The sequence below is a fragment of the Thalassophryne amazonica genome, chromosome 14 (assembly GCF_902500255.1).
Source record: "Thalassophryne amazonica chromosome 14, fThaAma1.1, whole genome shotgun sequence".
NCBI lineage: Eukaryota > Metazoa > Chordata > Actinopteri > Batrachoidiformes > Batrachoididae > Thalassophryne > Thalassophryne amazonica.
This window is the reverse complement of record NC_047116.1, coordinates 18,277,749-18,305,158: the sequence shown is the minus strand read 5'-3', so window position 1 is coordinate 18,305,158 and position 27,410 is coordinate 18,277,749. Positions and strand designations below refer to the sequence as shown.

Below are 27,410 nucleotides of genomic sequence, written 5' to 3'. Positions count from 1 at the left end.
GTCATACTACCTGTATGTGTTATATGATAAGACATTCTTCTCCGTTTCTCAGCCCACATAGCTGTAAATAGGCTGCAGCTTTGACTGGGGAAAGTTAACCTGCGACATACTGGCGTCTTGTCCAGGAGGACTCTGATTCGCTGCCTGCTTAAGGAATCCGGGGATGAGCACCGGCACCAGTGGGCCTCACAGGCTCTATGGGATTTACTTCTTATGTCCTGTTAAGACACCTGGTGACCTATATTTTACATGCTGAAAATGTGGCTCGTTAATCTGTCTCTTTCTGTTACGAATTACGAGGTCTGTCCATAAAGTATCGTACCTTTTTTTTTTTTTTAAACTATATGGATTTGATTCATATGTTTTTACGTCAGACATGCTTGAACCTTTGTGCGCATGCGTGAGTTTTTCCACGCCTGTCGGTGACGTCATTCGCCTGTGAGCACGCCTTGTGGAAGGAGTGGTCCCGCCCCGTCGTCAAATTTTCATTGTCTGGAAATGGCGGAATGATTTGGGTTTTTTTTCCCATCAGAATTTTTTCAGAAGCTGTTAGAGACTGGCACCTGGAAACTATTTAAAAAATTTATCTGGCTTTCGGTGAAAATTTTACAGGCTTCACAGAGAATAAGGTCTGTTAGTACAGCTTTATGGACCCCTTTAAGGACGCTCGGCAGATTTCACTTTTAACAAGAGATTTTGTCATGGAAAGCCGCGCGGAGGCTTCGCGCGTCACGACCGATTCGCTTTGGAAGCGAGACAAAGGAACACCTCCATTTCGGCATGTCAGAGGACGCGTTTGGACATGTCCAGCTCTCCACAATTTCACTGATACTTACTGGACTGGTAAGCATTGAAAGCCGAGATAGACATGTCCAAACGTGTCCACTGACACGCCGAAACGGAGGTGTTCCTTTGTCTCGCTTCCAAAGCGAATCGGTCGTGACGCGCGAAGCCTCTGCGCAGCTTTCCATGACAAAATCTCTTGTTAAAAGTGAAATCTGCCGGAAAATGGCTGATGTCCAGCTCTTGTGATAACCAGAGAAAGAGCACACGACGGTCTCGTATCCACAGAGCCATCCGTTTAGAAATGGTCCGGTGGCTTGTGCCATGTCGTCGCAGCTCGGAGCGCGGCGCACCAAGCGTCCTTAAAGGGGTCCTTAAAGCTGTACTAACAGACCTTATTCTCTGTGAAGCCCGTAAAATTTTCACCGAAAGCCAGATAAATTTTTCAAATAGTTTCCAGGTGCCAGTCTCTAACAGCTTCTGAAAAAATTCTGATGGAAAAAAACCCCAAATCATTCCGCCATTTCCAGACAATGAAAATCCGACAACGGGCGGGACCACTCCTTCCACAAGGCGTGCTCACAGGCGAATGACGTCACCGACAGGCGTGGAAAAACTCACACATGCGCACGAGGGTTCAAGCTTGTCTGATGTGAAAACATATGAATGAAATCCATATAGTTTAAAAAAAAATAAAAAGGTACGATACTTTATGGACAGACCTCATATAACCTCTCCCTCTGCCACAAAGCTATAAAGGGCCATAAATTCATCTGGACTGAGGGCCAAGGGACACAAAAACAGTAAATGTTGATGTTGAATGAATTACATATACACGGGCACAATTAAATGTATTATACATTATGGAAAATTGACATTTTACTTCTAAAATAAAATTTCAAAACAACAAAAACGATCTTTAATTTGCTCAGCAGTAATTTATGAATTTGCAGACAGGGCTTGTCGGTTGCTGTAGTGTGCCGAAAACAAAGGCAGTGGGCACCAGATGTGACCTGTGTGCACCCTGTTTTTTTTTGGTAAGTTCTCTCAGGTCTCATTTGTCACGTCTCCTGCTAACTCCCACTGAGTCATTTAGTTGTCCTTTGCTGTCTGTGTCGTTTCCTTGTTTCCATTGCGCAGTTTCGTTGTCTTGTCCTCACACGACCCGCTCTGTCCTCCACCTCCGCCTCTCCATCTGTGCCATGCATTTATGTTGTCTCACTGCTGTTACTGAAACACACACACACACACACACACTCTGATTGCTGCCAGGTGAGGCAAACAGACTGTGTGCACTCACGCCTGACGTGCCTCGGGGCATGCACACTCGCTCGGTGTTTTTGTGTGGAGCGGTGATGCATATAAATGTATAAATGCCATTTGCTAGTTGGTAACTTTGCCAATGGGCAACTGTGTTTTCTCACTTGTGCTTTTTTTCGTACATCAAACCCTTTATTGTTATTACTAGGTGTTAAATGGCATGTTTTTCCTGCTGAATATGTGACCCCCGATGTGGTGGACATATCCAATCTGCTGCACAGGAGGATTCCTAAAAAACAAAACCCACACACACAAAGTGTTGCCTTAAAGCTACAGCATGTAGGATGTTGGGGGTGTTAATTTATAGAAATGGAATACAGCATTTATAACCATTTGTTCATTAGTGTATAATTACCTGCAACAATGAATAGATGTTTTCATGAGCTTGGAATGCCACCTTTCAAGCAGTGCTACCCCCCCCCAAGTAGCCCAAATGGACCATACTTACTTCATCTTTTAGCATTTTGTAGCGGAGCCGCAAGACTGAAGAGGCGGGGTGAAGTAGCAAAAATGTGAAGAAAATGTTCTGGTGACAGCATAATGCAACCTGCAACCTCACCACTAGAGGGCAATAAATCCTGCACACTGTAGCTTTAAAGGTGTCTGTGTACTTCCAGGAGAAATAATGAGATGATGAAACAGACCAGTAAACATGTGAAATAGTTAATAAAGTTAATTTTTTGCTGGCTGGGGTGCAGAAAGGCTGCCAAACCAGGAGAGTGCCACTGAGATGACCTCATAGCGGTGGTAAGGAATGCTAATTACTGATGTTAATGGTACTAGTTAATGGTTTTCCCATGCTGGTGCAAGCCTGGTCCTGTGGCAGGACTGGAATACACCGAATGGGGTTATAAAAGTAAAAAAACAAAACAAAAACAACAACTGAAGATACAGGAGTGGATCTAATGTTTTGTCAGTCAAGAGTGTCGTAGCAGGGTTTGAACAGAATACCTTTTGGACATGGTCAGCAATGATTTTATACCTTTTTAAAATTCAACAAAGGTTCACAGTTATTGCCAAAAGGTCCATTTCTGTACCTTGTACATTTCTGACGAATATACCTTTTGAGTACAGAACTAATACCCTTCTTTCAGTAGTACACTGGGGCCTTTAACATTGTTGGCAGTTCTGTCATTAACTATTAAACTGAGTCAAGCACTTGAGATGTTGCTTCAGCGAATCATTCCGCCACAAAGGTATTGCCATAACGAAGAACTGTGAGAAAGGATGTGAGAAAGGAAAGTGTAGTTTAGTAGAGTGTTGAAGTATACGGTCACATATCCATGGCAACACTCGCGCTGGTTCTATACTAGCTTTTCAGAATGACGTTTTGTGTTTTGATGACCTGTCTAAGACACCCTGCGTGGACTCTTTTCATCCTTGTGTGCAACAGTGATTGACTGAAGAAACTGATGCCTTCAATCGTCAGTTTGACGACGGAATATCAGTTTAGTTTGTGCCTGGAAGAACTACAACACCCGCAGTGGCGTAAGAAAATGGGAGGAATACCAACACGTACTGCAACATTGTAACTTCTTTCTTTCATGCTAGCTCACATGCAACCTTGTAGTCATCCAGACAGTAATTACTGTTGGTCTACAAGTGCTAGCAGCCACTGCTAGCGGCTGCAGTAGATGCTAGCACTTGTGGGCCAACAACACTGCTAGTGGTTTCCGCTAGCGGTCTCTGCTAGGGGGCTCTGGACAGCTTACAGCAAACGCTACCTGTTATTCAAAGGGAGAGTGACTATACGCCCAACCGTTGGTTCAATAAAGTAGATACGCGAGCATATACGCCCAACAACAACCGACAAATGAGTGCGGTTGTAAGTTCACTTCTGGTTTCAACGCAGGGAAAAAAGGCAGATATTTTCTTGCTGGCTGCAGGAGGGTTCGCAGCCCGCAGAGGGGCTGTGAACTAAAGCGGTTCTGTTTAGCTCATCACACCCAGGGAACTGTGTCAGTCTAACACCATCTTACAGGCAATGAGTAGCATTTTGTTCATAAAAACTGTTTTGTCGTCATTAACAGGCTTCCGTTGAAAATGTTTATGAAGTTTGTCTGCTTTCATCCATTGCTGTGTTTGTTTTCGCAGTAATTAAAGACGGCGCCATTAAATGCAAGGGCACAATTTAGAACTAGAAATTGGGGGGACAAAGTGTGAGGCCCGCAGGGCCGAAGCCCAGAGGCCGGGGGTCTGGGGGCCTAAAGCGGCCCCCAGACCCCCGGCCTATGGGCTTCAGCCAACGGTTTCTAGATAAGCTCAGATGCATTCTGAGCATCCAGAACAGTAATTTTAATGTTTGGAGAAGACCATAAGTGGACACCATTTGACTTATGCAATTTGAAACTGTGGATATAAGTACTTTATTCTGAGAATAGCCAGCACTGATTTTATTAACATCCTGGTGTAAATAAGGTATCACCACATGTGTAGAACTCAAAAAGAATGATAGGTTAAGTTCTCATTAAAAAAAACAATTGCAGCGTGGTAAAATGTATTCATAAATATGAAAGAACAGGCTCTTAATAATTATTAACTATCGCATACTGTATTTTTTTCTCAAGATTTGTTTTTGCACAAGTTTGAAAAAAACAACAGATCGTAAGTTTAGGATAAATTACTTATCATGAATTTAATTTTTGAAGTGGCACTAATGACAACACTCATACTGAACATAATGTTGGGAAGGTGTCGTAACACGGACCCGCAACAGGGGGCGCAAATGAACGGACAATGGATAAGACAAAGAGTAACAATTTAATGTTGTGAAACGCACAACTGGATACAGACAAAGATAATGCCAATTGAACACAAGGTGACGTGCGGGCAGGCTCGAAGATAGGAGACCTCTGGCGATCAGAGAGCCGGGACCCACACAGCTTCCACCACCAACGGCCTGAAGAACACCGGAGCCGCCAAGTCCTGAGTCCCCAGGTGGTCACCGTCTTCTGTTGCAGACCCTGGTACTGCTGGCAGAAGATGAAAAAACAGTTAATGGTGAGTGTGTATCCACACACCCAGTAATCCTTTTTCTACAGATCTTCAAGGAGGGAAAACCTCCACCTCCAGATACAATGTCACCCGTGCAGCTCCTGTTGGTCTTCTTCCTGGATGGAGTGAGAGACGAAGACCGTCGTTCTTTCACTGTCCGCCAATCCAGCCTTCAATAGACCCCGCAGGAACACGGCTGCACACAGACCTTCTGTTTTCAGACAACAATAGTCACAGCAGAGAAGATTACCTTCACGGTAGTTGATTTCTCGGCGAGGAGGTGGGAGTAATGATCCGGCTTTGTAGAGATGCAGGTGATTGGTGACAGCTGGTGTAAATGAGTGACAGCTGTCACTCTCTGTCTCGGCGCCCTCTCATGCTTGAAGCCCGCACTCCAAGCAGGGCGCCGACTGGTGGTGGTGGGCCAGCAGTACCTCCTCTTCAGCGGCCCACACAACACATAATTTCGCTTGCATAGACTGATTTTGGAGATCAAGCAATAATTGCAGATGGGCTTTCTGAGGTCCTAGATAGCTTTTCTGATTTCCTTTTCTAACTTTCAGAATTTATTAAATTAGCATATGGTCCATTGATACTTATGTGTAGACACTAGTCCCTAGAGGCAACTATTTTTGGTTTCAAATCTGGGCAAATGCAGTCCCAGAAAATTCCGAATGTGACAAACAAGAAACAGGTGTTGTAAACAAGTCAATGCTGCTAAAAATACAAACTTGCAGAAACAAAGATACTATTCTGACATGGTTTTGCACATAAGACTGGCATAGCATGTTTCAAGTACAGACATATATGTCAGAAGATGGGGCGGACATACCATATACTGTCCCCCCTGGTTGAAAAGATGGGGGGAACATGTCCCCCTATCCCCCACCAAATTGTGCCCATGATTAAATGTGTCAAACATACACTGCTTTTCATGCCGCAGTAGAGCCTTAAAATGTTGCAAAAAAAACGTAGTTTAGATGCACAAAACGTGTCAAATACACGATCACGGTTGACCCCATCTGTGATTATTCATAGCGTTATGTCTTACAATATCTTAAACTGATGAGTTATTTAAAAAAAAAATCACCCTCCTGTACAACTGTTATGAAGGGGGAAACTACATACAGGGACCAAAACCCTTTTTGTACCAGGCTGCAAATACTTGCTTACCTTTTTTTGTATCGTAAACTTCTCACAGATCTTTTTTCTTCAGTCCCAATCAAGGTCCAAAACAGACTGTTTCTCAGATTAAATTTATTCAAAGTTAAGGTGAGATTACAGGCCTGGATTCCAACTGGTGTCAGAATCCCAAACAAAGGAAGAGAACACTTTTTTGTAAAAGGCAATGTGGGCGTGGTAAAGGGCGGACTCGATTGCTGTTTCTCTGATTCCTCTGCATCGCTTATCAGCAAAAATCAGCTCAAAATGCATTGCAAGATCAACATCCTGTATTTCTTATTTATTTTTTCCCATAGTCAGCCGAACATCCGATTGCGTTTGTGCGGTTGAACAGTTTCGCTTGCAGTGCGTGACAACTGCGCTTTATTTCTATGGGTCTATGAGAAAGCTGTGCATGATTATCTGTTTTTGGAAGACCATGTGACCGTGAGGTGTCGAATAGGAAGCGACTGCAGGAAACCTGTGGCGTAGGTTAAACAATTTGCACCACTTTATGTTAGCAATGTCTATACTTAAAAATAAATAAAAAAACACAAATGTGACGTGGCTGTCGGATGTTGACCGAGCGTCATGTCGAACTTGTAGCTCTTGAAAGCATCGAGACATACAAAGCCGTAGGACGTTCGAGCAGCGTCGGACAGCATTGAAACATCCTGTGCGGTAGTTACTTGAATACACACACACAAACTTTAGGGAAATGATCTAACCAGGTAGTTGGGTGAGTCTGAGGTTTTCCTCCCTCTGGCCTCGTTTTCCCTGCTGTTTTTTTTCCTGCTTGAGTTTTGTCCTGCTGTGTGGCCCGGGGCGGCAGGCTTGCATCTCCGGGTATATGTGAACCGCAGGGGCGCCTGAGATACACTTCTGCAGTGCTCTGGCTTCCAGAGGAGACAGGAAGCTGTAATTAGGACTAAGGCAGGCTTTTTTCCTCCTCATCCTCCTGCTGCCTCACGCTGCTGCTCTCAAGAGAAATGCTCCCACCATTAACAGACCAAAAAACTCATAATTATGTGTGGCTGAAAGGATTGTAGTTCTCTGATGTGAAGCAATTTAATGCTTCATTTGTTCACCTTCACGGCGTTTCGTGTTTTTCACTCCGTTAAATCATCAGTGATCTTAACTTGTTGGTACACCAGAGGATTAGTCAAAGCTGGAGCAAAAACAAATCATGTCAGAAATAATGATGGTATTGTTTTTTTTAAATGGTGATTTGCAACTAGAATTTTTTATGGTATAATGTTACTTCACATGCTGATGAAACCAGGAGTTTGATGTTAGAACACAATTCAAAGCACATTATAACCATTTGTTTCAATCATGACAGCTGATGGGAAAAACAAATTTCCCAAGTAATGTGTATAAATGCAGTTTATTTTGAAATGTTGAACAGTGATTTGCAGGATTTCAGTATTAACTGGGAAACAGATGTGGTTGACAGTTATTACATCTGCCAATCATCACAGAGGAGGCGGGGCATAGCTTACGTTATCCATTCCAATCCACTTTATTTCTATAGCACATTTTACAAACAGAATGTTACCAAAGTGCTGCAGAAAAATCGAGTAAAACAGTGCTGCTACCATGAAAATAGTATAAATGCATTAAAACCATAAATAAATAAATGACTATATCATTAGAAAAGTACAAAATAAAATCATAGGTAAAATCCATAATAAAATATCATAAAAGTACAAGTTAAAACACCAAAAGACAACAGAGGACCATACAACTCACATGGAGCTAAAAGCCGAGAAATAAAAGTGGGTCTTTAAGGCGAGACTTAAAACACACGTTATCATCTGTGTGTCTCTGTGCACAATAAGTGTAGAGTAGCAGACTTTCAACACAGTTTCATTTTGAGATGGTCTTCAAATCAACGAAGACTGACAGATTTTGTGAGTGATTTGTATCTGACTTAAATTTTTCCTGGATACGCTTTAAACATTTTGACAAATCATTTTCCATGACTTTCATCTGTGAAACTGGCTTGGGTCCTGAATGGCAGCTACTCAGGCAGACATCCAGTCCATCCCCATATGTCTTACGCCCCTATTCCACAGTGCACCGTTCTATTACGATCGCCACCTTTCCAAAATAGTGCAAAAACAGGATGAAATCTGTTAATCCGACTTGCCTCCTAGCAGGGTGGCTTATAAAGTGCAGACCTGGCAACCAACCCGAAAACTAAGTACGGAGCTGTGCCCTCGGCCAGAACCGTAACAAATACTGCACCTGCTTCAAATGTTCACTCTGATGGTGCACCATCAAACAAGCTTCAAGCTGTATTCACAAGGAAAACGCCCCACGAAGATGTTTGAACATGATTGGAGCTGTTAAGACTATGAACAATCGGGATGAAAAGTTTGAACAGCTCAAAAATTTGACCCCCAATTCAAAACAGGTGCTGATGATGGCCGTAAACTACTACCTCTACCAAGTTTGTTTAAGATTAAAAAGATGGGTCAAGAAGTTATGCTTCCAAACGCGTTTCCAATTTGCTATTCAGGATGAAAACTGGAAGGAACGTGCTCTGTGGAATAGCCCATAAGATACTTATCTGCCACAGCCAGGTAAAGCTTGGGCGTACCCTTACGTTTTAATGGCCACAGTTGGCAGTAAGTCTCCATTAAATGCTGTTTTGCATTATACTCAAAACTCAAAAAAAAAAAAAAAAAAAAAATTAGCTCAGACGCAGAAAAGTGCAGTGGAGCAGCAATTCAAGTCAAAATTCCAAGTTGTAAATTTGGACAAAATCTATGTACAGTAGATGAAGCTTGGTGATCTGATGTCTGAGTGCGCTCGCAGTGAGCACATTTAACTTTTATGTAATAAATGCACCTGGTGGTTACTGACCTGACTTGGGAATCTTGGTGTTGCTATAAGTATAGTGGTGGGTTATAAACTTGTGACAGTCCGAGTTTGCAATACTGCACAGAGGAACTCGATGCCACTAGCCATGCAAGCACTGTGGCCCTTCATGTTTTCCCAAGCAGATGCGCTGAAATGCGTTTAGCTCTGATGTCGGAAATACCGACTCGGAATTATCAACTTCCGGCGGGCAAAGTCCCCGCAGATTGCCATTGCCAAAAAAAAAAAAAAGCGTTATACTAGTTTTCATTACGTGTTGATATGTGAATTTTGTCTACAAAATATCAAACTGCAAATAGTGCCATCATACATTTTCTCAGATTATCAGCATCAATGTCTTCAAATTACTTGTCTTAGCAACAGTACAAAGCCGACAGGTTCTCATTTACAATGAGATCAAATGTAACGCAAGTAAATGGATTCCGTGTTTAGTGTTTTATGTTGTCATCATTTCTGTATCGAGACACGTTCAGACCGTAGATTAGACTATATTAGAACTTTATTAATCCCTTGGGAAGACTCCCTCAGGGAAATTGAGGTTCCAGCAGCATTGTATAGCAGCACAATGGGTAAGAAGCACACAGTATCAAAAGTGAAAGTAAAAAACGATTTGCAAAATGTAAATATTATATCAAAAATACTGCTTCCTAATGGCTACTACTGTTCTTCTCCTTCCTGTCCCCTGTCTTCCTGTTACTCCTCCTCCACCCGAATGAGGAGTTGTGCAGTCTGATGGCCTGAGGAACAAAGGAGTTTTTCAGTCTGTTGGTCCTGTACTTGGGAACGAGTCGTCTGTGAAAGCTGTGTTTAGTTAAACAGACTGCATTGATATCGTAATTTTGCATTTGATGTACACCAATGATAACACACACACACAGTATCACAGTGCTGCCATTCAGTGCTCAGCTGCAAATTGCACTTATTGAATCAAACAACTTGCTCAAGGATGCCTCAGCAGTTTTCCTCTCTGATTGGGGAACTAAACCTCTCACCCACTGTAGTCACAAGCCTACTACTTTAACCTTTAATCTTTAGGCCAACACTTCCCCAAAGTCCTTGTTGCTAAGTGCTGAAAAATAAAACCCAAGCAGCTGATTTGGTTCTTGGTAATAATTGGTTCTCCATTTGAGGAATTCTTTGAGTGGAAAGCAGCCAGGTTGCTCTCTGCAGGAGGCCTTTTCTGTGAGAGCTGTTTTTGTCTAAACATAGGCTGTTTACATGCGCTCTACTAACTCGTATCTCTTGTTCTCCAGGTCCTGCTATATCCTGGAGAAGACGTGGACATGATGAAATAGACTCATCGGTTAAGGTCAGCTTTTCTCAAACCCATGATAAAAGCTTTTCCTCCTGTCTTTTGACTGTACAGTTTCATTCCAAACCTTCTTCCTCTGCAGGCCCTGCGGCTGACTTCTGGGCAAAGCCATTGGGCTCTGTTGTTGGGAGGCCAGTTGAACAGCTGAGAGAGGAAATGAAGTCCACTATGAGGCAGTGGCGGCGGTTAGTGCTGGTGGGAATGTTGGCTTGGGTTCTCCTCTTCCTCGCCCTCCTGTCATACTTTCTGGATGCCCGAGTGGATGAGCCCCTGACCTCTGCCGGCTCCTCCCTCGCCCAGCACCCTGACACACGTCGACTGGCTTCTATCCAGGCCTCCCATCAGCAGCATGGCATCATGGGCTCACGACCTGAACTGGCTCCCGCCTTGACGACTCCTATTTACCCTGGAGATGAGCTAGAACCTTCTACCAGCTCCACCACCCCCGAGACCAGTCTGGAGGTGAGCCAGAGTCCTAACAGTGCTCCCTACTCCATTTATGGTAGCCCGGAAATCAGTCAGCAGGACTACCTGGACCCCCAGAGCCTCGCGGCTTGGTCCTCTTTTGGCACAGAGAATGTGGGTTCTCACTCCGACCCTGCAGTCCAAAGTCGCGAAAGATCATTTCAGATCGCAGAGTATCAGAACCGTGTCACACGCCACCATGGTCCTGGTGGGGAGGAAGTGGATGATAAGTATGATGAAGAACTGGGAAACAGTATAAGGACTAGGAATACCGATGAGGACTCTACTGATCGGGAAGCATTCTCCAAGTCAGCCTCTGTGGTTCAGCGCCTGTATCGAGGCCATGTGTCTGCTGGCATGCTGAGTCCTCGGTTGCAGCGCGCCATGAAGGAATACTTGAACGCCAACAAGCACCATGTGTCCTACAAGGGAAATCGCAGGACCACTCAGAGTGCCAAAGAACTGCTGTGTCAAATGAAATCCCAAGCTTGGCTGAGGACAATAGATGGGTCAGAGCAGCCCTTCTTCTCTCTTGGCTGGTCCAGTCTTGTGCCACCCGTTCCCCTGGAGGAACTTTACAGACAACAGCAGAAGACTTGTGCTGTGGTCACCTCTGCTGGTGCCATCCTGCACTCAGGCTTAGGCAAAGAGATTGGTAAGTAAAAATGGCACGTCTTCCGAATAGGTACGTAGTGGACAGAAGAAAAAGTGTGCATTAAAGATAAGTACTAAAGGGTCAGCAGTCTTATAAAATGAAACAAAATTTAACTTGAAACACTAAACATTTCACTTTTCAGAGATGATTTTACAGCATTTCTGAGTTTGGAGCGGGTTGGGGACATTGTTACATTGGCACGGCATGTTTGACTATTTATTGGCCATAATAAATATAACAGTAACCTCAGCTTGGATTACCACAGTTGCTGCTAATCGTACTGGGCACTACTGTTTAGCATCACAGGTAACATTAGCATTGCAGTTAACACTAATGCTAATGGTTAGCAGCACAGATATCTTTTAGGTTAAGATGCCGTTACACCTTGAACATTGAGTAAGCTGATTAGTAAGGGATTGAAATAATTTGTCCAATGGCAAGAATCGCCTAATTCATCAGTCTCTGGTGGATTTGGGGCTCTGATGGAATGAGCGGACAACCACCAAATGCAGGTACTCGGCACTTCCAGACATGAACAGAAGATGACCAGATTACAAACCTAATGTTTCCCGGATTTCCATTGGCAAACTTCGAACAGGTACAAGGCAAACAATCCACTGGGGAAGCTCTCTATCTGATGTCCAGTACAAAACCTTCTGAAGGATTCTCCAACATCACCTGACAAGGAGCGCGTTTCATATGTGAGAAAAGGATTGGTACAGGACAACAAACTGATATCAACATTTCATTTCCTTTGCTCATACGTTTCCTCAATCCATCACAGTGGGACAGCTGCTTTAATCACAGTTATCATTGGGTTTTACTCACAGATGATTAGCATTTTCTTTAACCAACAGTCAAATGTGCCATGCAAATGTAATAATGTTTGATATTATTAACGGTACATTTCAAATCTGGGAATTAAGCCGTGTCAGTCCGATTAAAGACAATTGTCCAGGATTTGGAAGCAATTTCTCTGGACTCTTATCTCAATAGGGCTTCCTAGTGGTTAGTGGTAGTTCCCACCTCAGCTGCCAGGGTGGTTGTAGCCATTAAGTTACTAACAACAAGAGTGCAACAGTGGTTTCACAATGTCATACCAGCATTATGATGAACTCCTTCCATGAGCCAAGGCTTAATATGACCAAAACATCACTCACACTCAGTCATCTTCAACCAATTACTCCAATTAAGGGTCGCGGGGGGCTGGAGCCTATCCCAGCAGTCATAAACCCCGGAGAGGACGCCAGTCTGTCGCAGGGCCACATACGAGGTCTGTGATATAAAAAGCGGTCCTTTGTATTTTTTTCAAAAAATAAATGGATTTGATTCATATGTTTTTACGTCAGACAAGCTTGAACCCTCGTGCGCATGCGTGAGTTTTGTCATGCCTGTCGGTGACGTCATTCGCCTGTGGGCAGGCTTTGAGTGAGGTGTGGACTCCCCCTCCCGTCGGAATCTCTTTGTCTGAGACGCTGCAGGGAGACGGGGCGCATTGCATTATCAAATTTTTTCAGGACCGGTGAGGGATATCCGTGTGGACACTATTCGAGAAATTCAGCTGGTTTTCGGTGTAAAGTTTAACGGCTGATGAGAGATTGTGGAGTTTCTTTCACTTTAAGCACAGCCCACAAAGCGGATCGGCGCGGTGCGGTCGGAGGTGGCGTCCGTCTGGCTGTTTCGAGCTGAAAACATCCTAATTTAAAGCTCTGTTCACCCAGGTCGTCGTCAGAGAACAGAGAAGTTTCAGAAGAAGCCGGCATCAGGAGTTTACCCGGACATTCCACTGTTAAAGGAGATTTTGTAATGAAAGAACGTGCGGATGAATTTGCCGAGTCGGATCCATGACGACGTGGCAAATCCGTCTGCGCCGCGACATGAAAAACACCTCCATGTTGAAAACCATTTGTAAAAGTCAGGCGGCTTTTGATGGCTTTCAACAAGTGAGTAACTGAGAAATTGTTTAACAGCTTGGGCATGTTCCAACTTGTCCGTTAAGGTTTCCAACGGAGGTGTTTATCCTGTGGCGACCCCCCGCTGTCGGGTCCGGCCCGACATGCGACTCTGCCCGCATGTTCTTTCATTACAAAATCTCCTTTAATAGTGGAATGTCTGGATAAACTCCTGATCCCGAATTCTTCTGAAAGTTCTCGTTATCTCACGACGTCTTGGGTGAACAGAGCCTGAAATGTGGAAGTTTTCAGCTTGAAACAGCGAGACGACGCCACCTTGAAGCGCAGATTGCCGTCAGGCGCCGTGGGCCGTCCTTACTGCAACAGTAAAACTCCAAAATCTCTCATCAGCCGTTAAAATTTTAACCGAAAACCAGCTGAATTTATCGAATGGTGTCCACTCAGTTGTGTCTTACAGGTTTTGAAAAAATTTTGATCAAACAAAGCAGCAGTCTCTGAGCCATTCCTAAACAATGAAAAAATCGATGAGAGGGTGGGCCACTCCTCACTCAAAGACTGCCCACAGGTGAATGACGTAACCGACAGGCGTGAAAAAACTCTCGCATGCCCACGAGGGTTCAAGCATGTCTGATGTAATCACACGTGATTCAAATCCATATAGTTTTTGAAAAAAATAATAAGGTCCGTTACTTTTCTCACAGACCTCGTATAGACAAACAAACACATTCACACCCGCATGCACACCTACGGACAATTAAAAGTTTCCACTCCACCTAATCGGCATGTCTTTGGATTTGGGAGGAAACCAGAGCACCCGGAAGAAACCCACACAAACACGGGAAGAACATGCAAACTCCACGCAGAAAGGCCACAGGTGGGAATCAATCCTATGACCTTCTTGCTGTGAGGCAACAGTGCTAACCACTAAGCCACCGTGCTTGTAATCTACACAAGTGAATATATGAGCCCGCCAACCTGCACTGCCATTTGGGCATTATTCCAGCTTTATTGTCCATTTCGTTACTTTTGGCACACTGTTGTTTATATACCTTGAAATGGCAACACTCTGCATTAACGCCCAACTGCAATCTCTGTGGTTAATGGCTCAGGTAACTACGCAGGGTGCATCGTTAGTGGGGTCAATGTAGACAGCCCTATAGATTATCAGTTGACTGGTGGACAGTTCTCCAGGATCCACTTGAAATTAAATTTTTTTCAGTGTTTGGATCAGTCTGAAGGTGAAGCAATAGGCAGAGCTAGTAATTTTTCACGATAACAGAACTCATTCAGTGTCAGAAGTCATTAGTAAGAGTAAGTGCTGATCTATCCTAACAGAAATATTGTCTGAAAATGTTAGAAATGAGTATTCTCACCCCATTGAGAGTCATAAAATCAGGGTTGCTCTCAACATGACTCAAAATAAATTCAATGCCACTGCCCCAGGACACAACCCCAGCCATTTTCACGATTTTTTTTTTTTCAGCAAACATATATGCATGCCTGAGAATGGTGTCTTGTGTGCCAACAACTTCACAAAACCGACCTGAAAATTACCATATTGTCAGCTGTTTTGTTGAGTTGCCTTGTAGCAAAATGCTCTGAGTTGCTGACCGGCAGCAGTGTTGGAATAGAACTTTTATTGTGAAAGGTCAGAACAGAAGCATGCATCTTTTCTTTGCATTGTATCTGATTGGGAATGAAGCCTGATCCCATCGTGGACCAGATCTGTGTGGAAAATAAATGAGGAACAGGAAGGAAAAACACCAAACTGGAAGATATGTTTGCAAAATGAAAATCAGCAGCTGCTGTACAGAATCATTTCTGCCACAGAAAGGATGATGTCCAAAAGCAGGTACTTTATCAAGAGAGCTCTGAAGAGTAAAAAGCTTTCTTCTTGGTATTATTATGTAGATACATTATCCTACAACAGGGGTGGGCAATCATGTGCCAAAAAGGGCCGAGACACTGTAGGTTTTCCATGCAACCAATCACCTCAGCAGGTGATTTCTTTAATGATCAGGTGTCTCAGCAGGTGCTTTCATTGACAACCAGGTGTTTATGTTCAGAGCAGAAGCTCATCAGCAACCCACCTGCTGAGGTGATTGGTTACACGGAAAACCTGCAGTGTCTCGGCCCTCGATGCCCACCCCTGTCCTACAAGGTCACACTCATCGTTCGAAAATTATCAGTTTTTTTTTTTCTAAATAGAGGTGTTAATGTTATGTGGTGAAAATGACTGTATTTTTAGCTCCGCCCCCCCCCCCAAAAAAAAATATATTTTGCAGCTCTACTTCCATTTCTGCTTTTAGAGCCACTGTTCTTGAATCTGGTGCTCGTGTGCCCCTGCCCTGCATGTTTCCCATTTCTCTGTCTTGTCCCCACACGTGTAGTTGGATCACGTGTGCTCAGTCACTCACTCGCTGGGTCCGGTGCAAGCAGAGAGAGATGGAAAACCTGCAGGGCAGGGATCCTGGTGTCATCCTGCTACTTCCTGTCTTACTGCATGGTTGTGAGATTTTGACGCTAACCAGTGACCAAAGGTGATGACTCACTGGAATGACTTTGTGTCAGATGAGTGGTTACCTATGGAGACACAGATGAAGAGCGTCAATGGCACAGCAAGGGAACATCAGCTATGACATATTGGCCATCTGGCACGGTTTCCTGGACATGATCGAGGTGCCTCATTGCTGAGAACCTCTGTGGATGGAGAAGGTGAAGGACACTCCCATATTTCACCTGAGTGCATCAGATGGATGGGTTATTTTTGAGAGGTGGGGATGGATCAGTTGTCTGCTTTGGTGGTTTCCATCCAGGGCGCAAGGTGGTCCCGTGGTTTTGTGAATGTTACAACACAAGGGCCTCCAACACACAGACACACACACACACACACATGTGTGTGCCATTGATTCAGTCTAATTGTAGTTTTTCCACCGCTTTTTCTCTTTGGTTCATGCAAAAGAAAATATAGCAAAATGCTAAAATACCCTCGGCCGTATGAGCATAAAAATAAGAAACAATGTGACCTTTTGACTTCTTAAAATAGGTCAAGGTTAGCCATCTTTGAGCTTGTCCAAGGTCTGTGTCTCAAGAATGCTCCCTGTGAATTTGAAGACCCTGGCAGTAATAGGTCTGGAATTGTGCTGAGCACAGTCAGACGGACGCACACAAGGCCTTCGCAATACCCGATGGCCATATTTTGGCCCCAGGTTAGAATAGATTGTCCATTAATTGTATTTTTGTAACTTTATTTAACATGTTCTTCTAATTTTGACAAACTCAGAGCAGGCGAAACCTTGTGCACCCCCTGTGATTTTTGCTTCACGTTGAGAACACATTTTTAGAGCGTGCACTTTGCATCACAAACTGATTGTTTTGCACCAAACAAACAAAATTCATTAATTCTCTAAAAATACTGTTAAGGCTTCACAGCAGGGAGCTCGAGCCTATCCCAGCAATCACTGGGTGAGAGGTGGGGTACATCCCAGACAGGACGCCAGTTCATCACAGGGTTGACACATATTGACAAACACATTCACACTCTCACGCACACCTACAGTCAATTTCACAGTTTCCAGTTCACCTAATTTGCATGTCTTCGAAGACTGGAAGAAGCCTGAGCACCTGGAAGGAACCCACGCAAACGGGGGGGAACATCCAAACATCCAAATGCCACGCAGAAAGGATGAAGCGGGAAATGAACCTGGGACCTACTTGCTGTGAGGCACCAGTGCTAACCACTAAGCCACCATGCCGCACAACAAAATAAAATGTGTGGCATTGATGTGTAGTGAGGTTTAACTTGTTGCAGGACTTCCCAGAACACTATGAACAAGCAGGAGTCCTGATGCAGACGTCCGAGATATATAACGGCGTGACCTTGTAGATATCTCAACATGAGACCTCAACTATATTTCCTTGCACAAGGCACTTGAACCAATATCGCCCAGTTTGATCCCTTTAACAGCAGCCTACACGTGCACACTGTGCTTTGACTGCTGTGTCCTACTGACGTCAAAGGGCTAAACGTTACATATCAGCAGATGACAGTTTGCACTTGCAGTCGTTTTCATTTGTTTGGGATTTTGCCAGGCATTTGCTGATTAAGGTGTCGAGCTGATTGTGAGCAGGGATGAGTGTGTGATTGGTAAGATATGTGTCTTTGTGTGAGAATGCATGTGCTTTTGGTTTAGAGACTTTGGCAGCTCATCAGTAAGTGGGGAGAGTGTGAACTCTGTGACAGATGGCTTGTTAGGAAAAAAAGAACCCCCCTCTGGTAACCAATCGGGCATCTTCACTTCATATACAAATATGGTTTCCGTGCAATGCTTTGTGAATTCAGCTGCCCAAACCCAGAATTAGTCTTAATATAGTGGTTTGGCCTTGGTACGTCTTATTTATTCCCCGTTTGAGCTCTTAATGACATTTGTATCGGCTCGACTGACTTCAGATAACAATGTTCCTCCTCGGAAAGTAGATCAAACAACCTTCACTGCACATCAGACGCATGCAAGTGATGCAAACCTAAATCTGTACTTGACCTCGCGGCCACTTGAATTTACTGGCGGTGCTGTGTCCGTGAAAAAGCAGCTCTGTATTCGCTGATGGTCTTTCAACATTGATGCCTCTGTGGCTGCTAGAAAAATTGCCTTGTTGTGAGTGAAATCTGAGCTTCATGAGGTCAGACTTATTTATAAAGCAGTCTTGGACAGGAGTGCTGACATGTTGGTTTGATGCCTGACAGTCTCGCTCACTGAAGATAAATACAAAGATCTGTGAGCAAGCTCACAAAATTATGCCACCATGCCAGTTGCTTACATGCGTTGTATGTCTGTTTTTCTAAATTTGTGTGCTGCAATACCTGAATTAACCACCTGGTAAACCCCTGAACAGCCTAACGGGTTTGTTTATACCATAAATTGTGTGTGTATACACTGGACAAACTCTCTGTGATGACATCTTGGCAGTGCCTGACTCCACCTATCTCCAAGATACTCCATAAATGGGTAACGAAGTGGGGCATTGGCAAAACCGAGCATACCTAGGTGGGACAAATGAAGCCCAGTCACACCCAACCATCTCGCAATTATCAAACAAGCTAAAGCTAAGGGGCTAACTTTGGTTTTGTCTTTGATTGATGCATGTTTTTGCAAACTGGGTGGTGGTTTTAATAACTGGTGTCGGGTGCAAGTGTTTAAAAAGTATGACCAGCATATTGCCTCAGTACGTGTGGTACCATCATTGGACCAAATGTCACCAAACTACCTATACCTGCTAATCAGGTATAGGTTGTTAGCTGAACAGGAATATTGGAGTGTAGACGTCTTAGATGGGTTGTTAGTTCACTTGACCACACAGCAAACCATATTATCACAGATTTTTATAATAAAATGCTCAGAATGGACAAACGTGGTCCAGTCCACAGCAGCTAGCAGTCACTGCTAGTGGGGCCCTGGAGTCTGGACTCGTCTTCCTGGCGCACAGCTGTCACTCAAAGCAACCAGGCTTCTAATTAACCATAACTTTATGACTTAAAATAGCTTAAACTGATATATTTTTTTTTTTTAAATCTCACTGCACATGCAGTTGTCATGATTGTACGGTTTTATTTACCAGACTGGAAATGTTTATTTCTGCTGTAAAGTTAGGAATTTTTACATGGGTGTCTATGAGGAGTGATTCACTTTTGGAACCAGTACCAAATGGCCATTGAAGGAATTACAAGATTTGGCATGTGTTGGTTTCATTTGTTAGTACCAGAGGTTGGGGGCTTTGGTTTATACATGCATTTGCCGATGTTATTTATTTATCTTCAAGACCAATTATCTCCTCTTGATGATACCAGACCAAAATAATTTTCCTTCATGCACACGCTCATGTGATGTGATACCATTGTGAAATTTCTGGAAAAAGGAAACTTTGGTATTTTTTAAAACTAGACTATAATCAACTACTATAAGCAGCAGTTTGGTTTTGTCCCAAGGCTCTTGAAACGGAGCAATACCTCCACCTGGTGGACATTTACTATTAATACATGTACAATACAATTTTGCCAAGAGCTCTAGTATTGGATATTTTAGGGTTCACCTTTATACTTACTCCATAACTAATTTTTGTTCTATTCCGGTACCACCTAAAAATACTCACAGTAAACCGCTTGTTGTTGCCACTGAACAGATTGGCAGCATGGAGAGAATCTCTGCAGAGGCTAACCTCACTAAATGTAAACAAACTTTTTTAAACAAGTGATTATACAGTTAGCTGCCAAACTTAGCCTGGCCGTAGTCGTTATAAGTCAATTGCCGATGAAATGCTTGGCACCTCTGGTGCTTAAGAACCTGTAGGATGGTGGATGTGGCAACACATGGTACCACTGCGTTTCCCCAGACTTTAGATTAGCAGGAACTTTATTGATCCCTTGGGAAGACTCACTCAAGAAAATTGAGGTTCCAGCAGCATTGTATAACAGCACACAGGATAAGAAGCACACAGAGTATCAAAATTGAAAGTTAAAAAAGAAAACAGTTGGGTCATTCTATGCCAAGTCAGCCAGTGGTCCCCACATGACCCCCTCCAAAAAAAGTGAAAAACACTGCCCTTGCTCAGCAGCCAGAGAAATAGAAATACCCCAAGTTTTAATGAGCCAGCTCTAATACTTTAGGCACAGGAGCTGTTTCAAAATTGCAGCATTTTTGTTCGTATTTGAAGAAAGCACTTTCTGGCCAACTTTGGAGAGCAATATAGCCTAGCCAAATTAAGTGAAACCCCTCAAACCTAGTATCCTAGGCAAAATCATACTGGGAAAGCCATATCTGGCATCAAAGCAATGATATCTAGCTTCATTTTTTATCCATCTGTTCATAAAAACTGCCAAAAACGGTATATTTTCTAAACGAGGTCTTACTTTGAGCATGCACTGTGTCGAAATGGATAAATACCCACACTTCTCTTTACAGGCATAGACTCTCATGAACTAGTTCCAATGCCAGAATGTTTCAATTTTGCATTTCAGCTTAAATTTTGCTTGCAAGAGAAAAATTGAAGTTACGCAATTTCGATTTTTTCGTAAAAATACTCCATAATTGACCAAAAAATCACCAGGTGAGCAATTGATAAAAAAATAGAAATTTCAACCATGCAATTATATGGATGTAAAGATTATATATACTAAATTTCAAGTTTGGGCAAGAAATATTTCTATATTTTTTATTTTTCTGAAAAGTCATAATTTTTCTGAATACAGATCCAACAACACATGATATACAATGTCTTGTAATCTAAAAATACTTTCAAGGTTTACCTGAATGATTCATTTCTTTTATTTATTTAATAGTTAAATACACAGTGAACAAGTAATATTTCCTACATAATCTTTAAAATGCACACATTTGCAAACAACGTGCTCTTAATCTAGATATACCATGTATACCAAACAAAGCCATCATGTCCGAAAACTATGTTCTTGGGTTATGTACAGGAAAACGTGTTTTCTGCAGACTCAGCACAGGCAAAAAGGCTAATAGTAAATCAGCTACTGTAATAGTATTTGTCATCATGTTATGTGTGCAAAACCCTGGGAGAAGTGACTCAGCTTTGTTCTGATCACTGTCATTCAGACTGTACTTGCGAGCACCAGCATCACTCAAATCAACAAAATTGTGAAAGCCAACTGTCTTACACATTGGGCCTCATTTATCAAACAAACGTAGGGCAGAAAACATGCGTTCGACCATTTTTACGCAATCTTCGGTATTTATCAATTTGGACGTGAGCAGAGGCTAAGATGAATCTCGCGACAGAGCTCACGTCTGGTCTGAGCTCGTGTGCGCAAATCTGAGTCTGTGGATTTGCGGTGCAGCGCTACAAAATCTGAGTCTGAAAATAATTATGAAATAAACCTCAGCTGTCATCCAAGCATAAGCAGCCACATATTCAGAACAGATCAAAACGGATTCTTAAAATGGATTAAACAAAATTTATTTTAAAAAGTCCACGTTTTTAATGATACTGCTTCCTTTGTAAAATAAAAAAATACATATGCTAAATAGCCTAAACATGACAACTAATCATTGCACATTAAAATGCCTGCTTAAGTGCCGCAACACGTTTTTTGGTGGCCAGCTTTAAATCGGACCACTTTTCCTTGACCTAAATGCAAAGAATTCTTAATCAATTAGCAGGCATAAGCTTTTAACTGTGGGTGTATAAAAGATTGATTCAAAATCATTAGGCATAGGTTAAGTTGAAGAATTCTTCAAACCTTAGTCAGAGTCCGTTCCTCTGCGGCAACGCTGTTGACCGCCTCCGTTACACTCTTCCACGCGGCATTTTTATGAGCGCCTTTGACTCCACTTTTCAGACTGCCAAAAAGTACAAGTTTGTTTTTCTCCACCTCCAATGTTAGGATGCCGATTTCCATCTCCGAAAAGTTTTTCTTCTTCCCAGTGCTTCTTCTCTCCATGTTGAGCTCAGTGGGCGGGGCTTCCGGACCATGAATATTTAAGGGCGTTAACATGCTAATAACGATTAAATTCAGCCGCCGCATTTATCAAGAGCCGATCATTCGTACGCTGGGATTGGTCAGATACGAATGTTTCGTAAATCACACTTGTGTCTTGTAAGAGCAATTATGTGCTCAGATCTGCGCCTGTTTTTACGCAATGTTGATAAATGAGGCCCAATGTCTTTCGATGCCATTCATCTTGCAAAGTCAACCCTAGAGCACTTTTTGCCTCCATCATTGATGAGAATATGATTAGGCAATGGTCAGAATTCCCAGAAATTCTTTGACCTATTTCTTGGAAACCAGGTTGAAATTAGGTTGTTCAGTTAATCCCACCTTCTGGAAAATTCTAAATATAGCCTGACCTTTTTCTGGGAAATTGTCAAAATTATCATTCATTTGGGTACCCCGTGCTGTTGCATCCATCAGCAATACAGTTTTTTACCAAGTTAAAATAATTGTATAATTATTATAGTTATTATGTAATAACTATATATTCACATTTCTAGCCCATTGATTAAGACTTAACACCATATAGTCAATGTGCGATTTCACATAATATTACCTATTGTAAAAAAAAATAATTAAAATAGAAATATTTCTTGCCCAAACTTGAAATTTAGTATATATCATCTTTACATACATATAATTGCATCTTTGAAATTTAAAGTTTTTTAATCAATTGCTCACCTGGTGATTATTGTGGTCAATTAGAGGATATTTCTGTGAAAAATCGAAATTGCACAATTTAAATTTTTCCCTCACAAGCACAATTTTGACTGAAATGGAAAAATGAAACATTCTGGTGTTGTAACTGATTCATGGGAGTCTATGCCTGTAAGGAGAAGAGTGGGCATTAATCTATTTTGACACAGTGCATGTTCAAAGTCAGACCTTGTTTAGAAAAAATACCATTTTTGGCAGTTTTTAAGAACAGTTGGATCAAAAATGAAGCCAGATATCATTGTTTTGATGCCAGATATGGCTTTTCCAGTATGATTTTACCTAAAATGGTACGTTTGAAGGGTTTCGCTTAATTTGGCTAGGCTATATTGCTCTCCAAAGTTGGCCAGAAAGTGCTTTTTTCAAATCAGAACAAAAATGCTGCGATTTTGAAACTGCTCCTGTGCTTAAAGTATTAGAGCTGGCTCATTAAAACTTAGGGTATTTCCTTTTCCCTGCAGCGGAACAAGTTCAATTTTTTTCTTTTTTTTTTTTTTTTTTGGAAGGGGTCATGTGGGGAATTTTTTAAAATTTGACCCATTTGGCATGGAATGACCCAGTTTGCAAATATAAATACCAGACATACTGATCAGTACTGGTTTACTGGCTACTACTGTTCCTCTCGTTCCTGTCCTCTGTCTTCCTGTTACTCCTCCTCACACTGAGTGAGGTGTTGTACAGTCTGATGGCCTGAGGGACAAAGGAGTTTTTCAGTCTGTTGGTCCTGCACTTGGGAAGGAGCAGTCTGTGGCTGAAGAGGCTCCTCTGGTTGCTGATGACAGTGTGCAGAGGGTGACTGGCATCGTCCATAATGTCCAGCAGTTTTTCCAGTGACTTGACTGGACAAACTGACTCCTTAGATGGTATTGATGAGAGAAGTGGGCATTGTCTTATTGAGTACAAAGATCACAAAGATCGTTTGTTTTTCAATAAATGACAGATTGGTTTGTACTAAGTTGATTAGTGGCCATACTTGCAATCTGGACCTCATGCCCTTACTGAGTACCTAATCCACAAATTGCTCTGTTTTCTGTACACACCACTTGTATTTGCAGTGTGAGTGTAACGGGTTGTTTGCAAAGCTGATTGCGTGACATTTTTTTCTTGTAAGCACTGTGTAACCTCGACAAACCGAAGCGGCAGCGGGTCAGCAGGGTATGACATGTTGACACTTTCAGAACAAATGCAGGTGTAAGTTGTCACTGGGCCACGTGTGCTTCCCCTCTCGACCGCTGAGGGCAAATTCCCCCCCCGCGCACTGCTGTTTGTGGACTGTGATATCAGGTTGATACATGATTTGGTTTGTTTGTTCAATACTTACATCTGGAAATTTTGACTGGTATATTGAATAGTCTGATGTTTTTTACAGCACATCTTATTAGTATGAAAAGTCTTCAAAGCTTTATTTGTATTGATCTTTGTCTTTGGAACAATGAATAATGATATCAAAGACTTTTTTTTTTAGGATTGATTGCTGTGAATTGTGGGCTATACTGATATGAAATGAAGAATGCATTGCAGGAGCTGATTGCTGCCATTCTCGTTGATGCTTGTGATTCCACCAGCAGCGCCGCGGCACCATTTGGGTGCGTCCCAGAAGTGGCTCTCCATGCCGCACTGCTCCGTGGAGAATATGCACAAAGTTTCTGTATTCGGCAGCGCTGCATGGAACCCGTGTCAACTTGAAGAGTCTGGCTGCAGCACGTGCACACTTTGCCACGTGCACACTCTGCCACACGTCTTTCTCATTGAGTTTTGGCTTACAGCAAACACTAATCCTGTTTTGTAGTCAGGAAGTGATTCTGCAGTTGCAGTTAATTTTTAATTAACGTGTATGCTTATTCTAGTCTAATGGACCTTTCACACTGAACACGTCGGAAGCGTCAAATGTGTCAAAAATCGGTCTAAAAAGCATTATTTTCAATGAGACGCGTTGGTTTTTAGAGGCGTCAGAAGCGTCGCGTCAAAAGCTGAGCTAAACCGACGCTTCTGACGGGAGCGCGCATTGCCGCTTGTCGGCAGGCTGACGCGGTCAACGTTCAACCCAATCCAACTTTCGACGCTCTGAGCTGTGACGTAGCTTCGCACTGTCAATTCAATTTCAATTTATTAATTTATATAGCGCCAAATCATGACAAAGTCGCCCCAAGGCGCTTCACATAATTCACAACAACACAAATTAATCTAAAATCGAAATTAAAAGCAAGAAAAGCACAGTAAAAAGATAAAACAGTAGAATAAAAAGAAATTACAAAGCAAACACAAACAGATTAAAAAATTAATGATAAGACAGTCTAAAAAAGTGGGTCTTCAGTCTTGATTTAAAAATCTCCACCGTGTAAGACTGCCGAATAACAGCAGGTAGATCGTTCCAAAGAGCCGGACCACGGTAGGAGAAGGCTCTATACCCCACAGACTTTTTGTTCATCCTCAGAACACACAGAAGCCCAGCGCCCTGCAAACGCAAAGGCCTCGCAGGTACGTAGGGCTTAACCAAGTCCGCCAAGTAGGAAGGTGCCAGTCCATGAACAATTTTATAAACCAACAATAAAACTTTAAAATCCAATCTGGCAGAAACCGGTAGCCAATGAAGGAATGCCAGAATGGGAGTAATGTGGTCAAACCTTCTACTTTGTGTCAAAAGTCTGGCAGCAGCATTCTGTACCAACTGAAGTCCTCGAATGCTAGACTGCGGCAGGCCAGAAAATAAAGCATTACAATAATCCAATCTAGAAGAGACAAATGCATGAATAAGAGTCTCAGCATCAGCCATAGACAGGATGGGGCAAATCTTTGCTATATTTCTCAGATGAAAGAAAGCAGTCCTCGTAATGTCCCTAATGTGGAGGTCAAAGGACAACGTAGGATCAAAGATTACCCCAAGGTTCCTCACTTTGTCAATATGATGTATAACACATGAACCTAGGCTAAGCGCCAGCTGATCAAATTGATGCCGATGTCTTGCTGGACCAAGAACCATCATTTCAGTCTTATCAGAGTTCAAAAGTAGAAAGTTGCTAGACATCCAACTTCTCACTGCTGCAAGACAGTCCTGTAAAGATTTTATGTGAACAGGTTTTCCAGCAGCTATCGGCATATACAACTGAGTATCATCAGCATAACAATGAAAAGCAACCCCAAAACGCCGCAAAATGTTCCCAAGGGGTGCCATATACAGGGAAAAAAGCAGGGGACCCAGAACGGATCCCTGCGGAACCCCGAACTTCATGCCCTTAAAGTCAGAGGTAGTGTCATTGCACAAAACACAATGGGAACGACCAGACAGATAAGACGTCAGCCATGCAAGAGCAGTTCCAGTAATCCCGAACGTTTTCTAGCCTATCAAGTAGAATATGATGATCAACTGTGTCAAACGCAGCACTGTAGTCGTATCCGAGTCCATTGCTCGCAGAAGATCATTAACTACTTTAATAAGTGCTGTTTCTGTGGAGTGATGTCTTCTAAAGGCAGACTGCAGTGGCTCAAAAAGGTCATTCTCAGTAAGATAGTCCACAAGCTGCCGTGAAACCACCTTTTCCAGAATTTTAGAGCAGAATGATAGATTTGATATTGGCCTATAATTTTTCAATACACCAGGATCAAGATTAGATTTCTTGAGTAGTGGTTTAACCATGGCAGATTTAAAACAATTCGGAACAGATCCAGAGTTTAAAGAAAGGTTAACAATTTCCAGCACAGTTGGCCCAAGAATGGGCCAAAGATCCTTAAACAATTTTGTTGGTATAGGATCAACTAAACAAGTTGTGCTTCTAGTAGACATCACGAGTTTCGTCGGCACACCTTGTGAGATACTGTTAAATTCCGTGAATCTAGGTAGCACCTCAGTAGTAGTCCCCAGCTCAGTAGCTGGATACAATGATGGGACCAAAGTATGCTGAGATGTGCTCATCGTAATATCTTCTATTTTCTTTTCGAAATAGTCCAGAAAGTCCTGTGCTGAAAAAGGAGAACGGCCAACAGGTGGCTGTCCATGAATAAGAAATGCCACCGTATCAAACAAGAACTTTGAGTTATGCTTGTTTTTGTTGATCAATTCAGAATAATATGCCTGCTTCGTAGCCAATAAAGCATGCTTATAATCTAAAATAGCTTCACGCCACGCAAGGTGAAACACCTCAAGTTTGGAACTACGCCATTTACGTTCCAACCCTCTAGCCTTCTGTCTAAGGTCACGCAAATAACTGTTGAACCAAGGTGTCTGTGCTTTGGGAAGGCGTGGCTTTAATAGAGGAGGCGCAATCTTATCAAGTGTGGTTTTTAGCACTAAATTCAGGCTATCCGCAAGACTGTCTACCGACTGAAATTTCATCAAGCTTGAAGTTAGAATTTCAGGTAGTCTCGCTTCGACTTCCGTCAAAGTTGAAGGTTTAATTTGTCGCCGCAATGATAGGCAAGGTCCAATAGGAACGACACGTCTGGCCAAAACACGGAAGACTAGTGGCAGAAACAGATCGATGCAGAAACCACTGATCTGTACAAAATGGATTGGTGTAGAAATAAACCACTGATCTGTACAAAACAAACGTGTCACAGGACTGCTCATTTATAGAGCAGTTTTATGAAGAAAAATCCTTGGAAATGTTTTTTGTTGTTGTTTGTTACCTCAGAATTTCTGATTACTGTAAAAAAAAAAAGTTTAGAACGCTTGTAATTAAAATAGCTAAATAAATCAAT

The 27,410-nt window shown here is 42.6% G+C and overlaps 1 protein-coding gene across 1 annotated transcript in view; it reads left to right on the top strand.

Moving 5' to 3' along the window:
- The window catches only part of st6gal2a (ST6 beta-galactosamide alpha-2,6-sialyltranferase 2a), a 129,201-nt gene that overhangs the window by 61,544 nt on the left and 40,247 nt on the right, over positions 1-27,410 (top strand). The window contains exons 2-3 of the mRNA XM_034186739.1: positions 10,398-10,453; positions 10,539-11,576. Coding sequence (XP_034042630.1) covers positions 10,613-11,576 — 964 coding nt within the window. The 5' untranslated portion in view covers positions 10,398-10,453; positions 10,539-10,612. The remainder of the gene's footprint in view (positions 1-10,397; positions 10,454-10,538; positions 11,577-27,410) is intronic.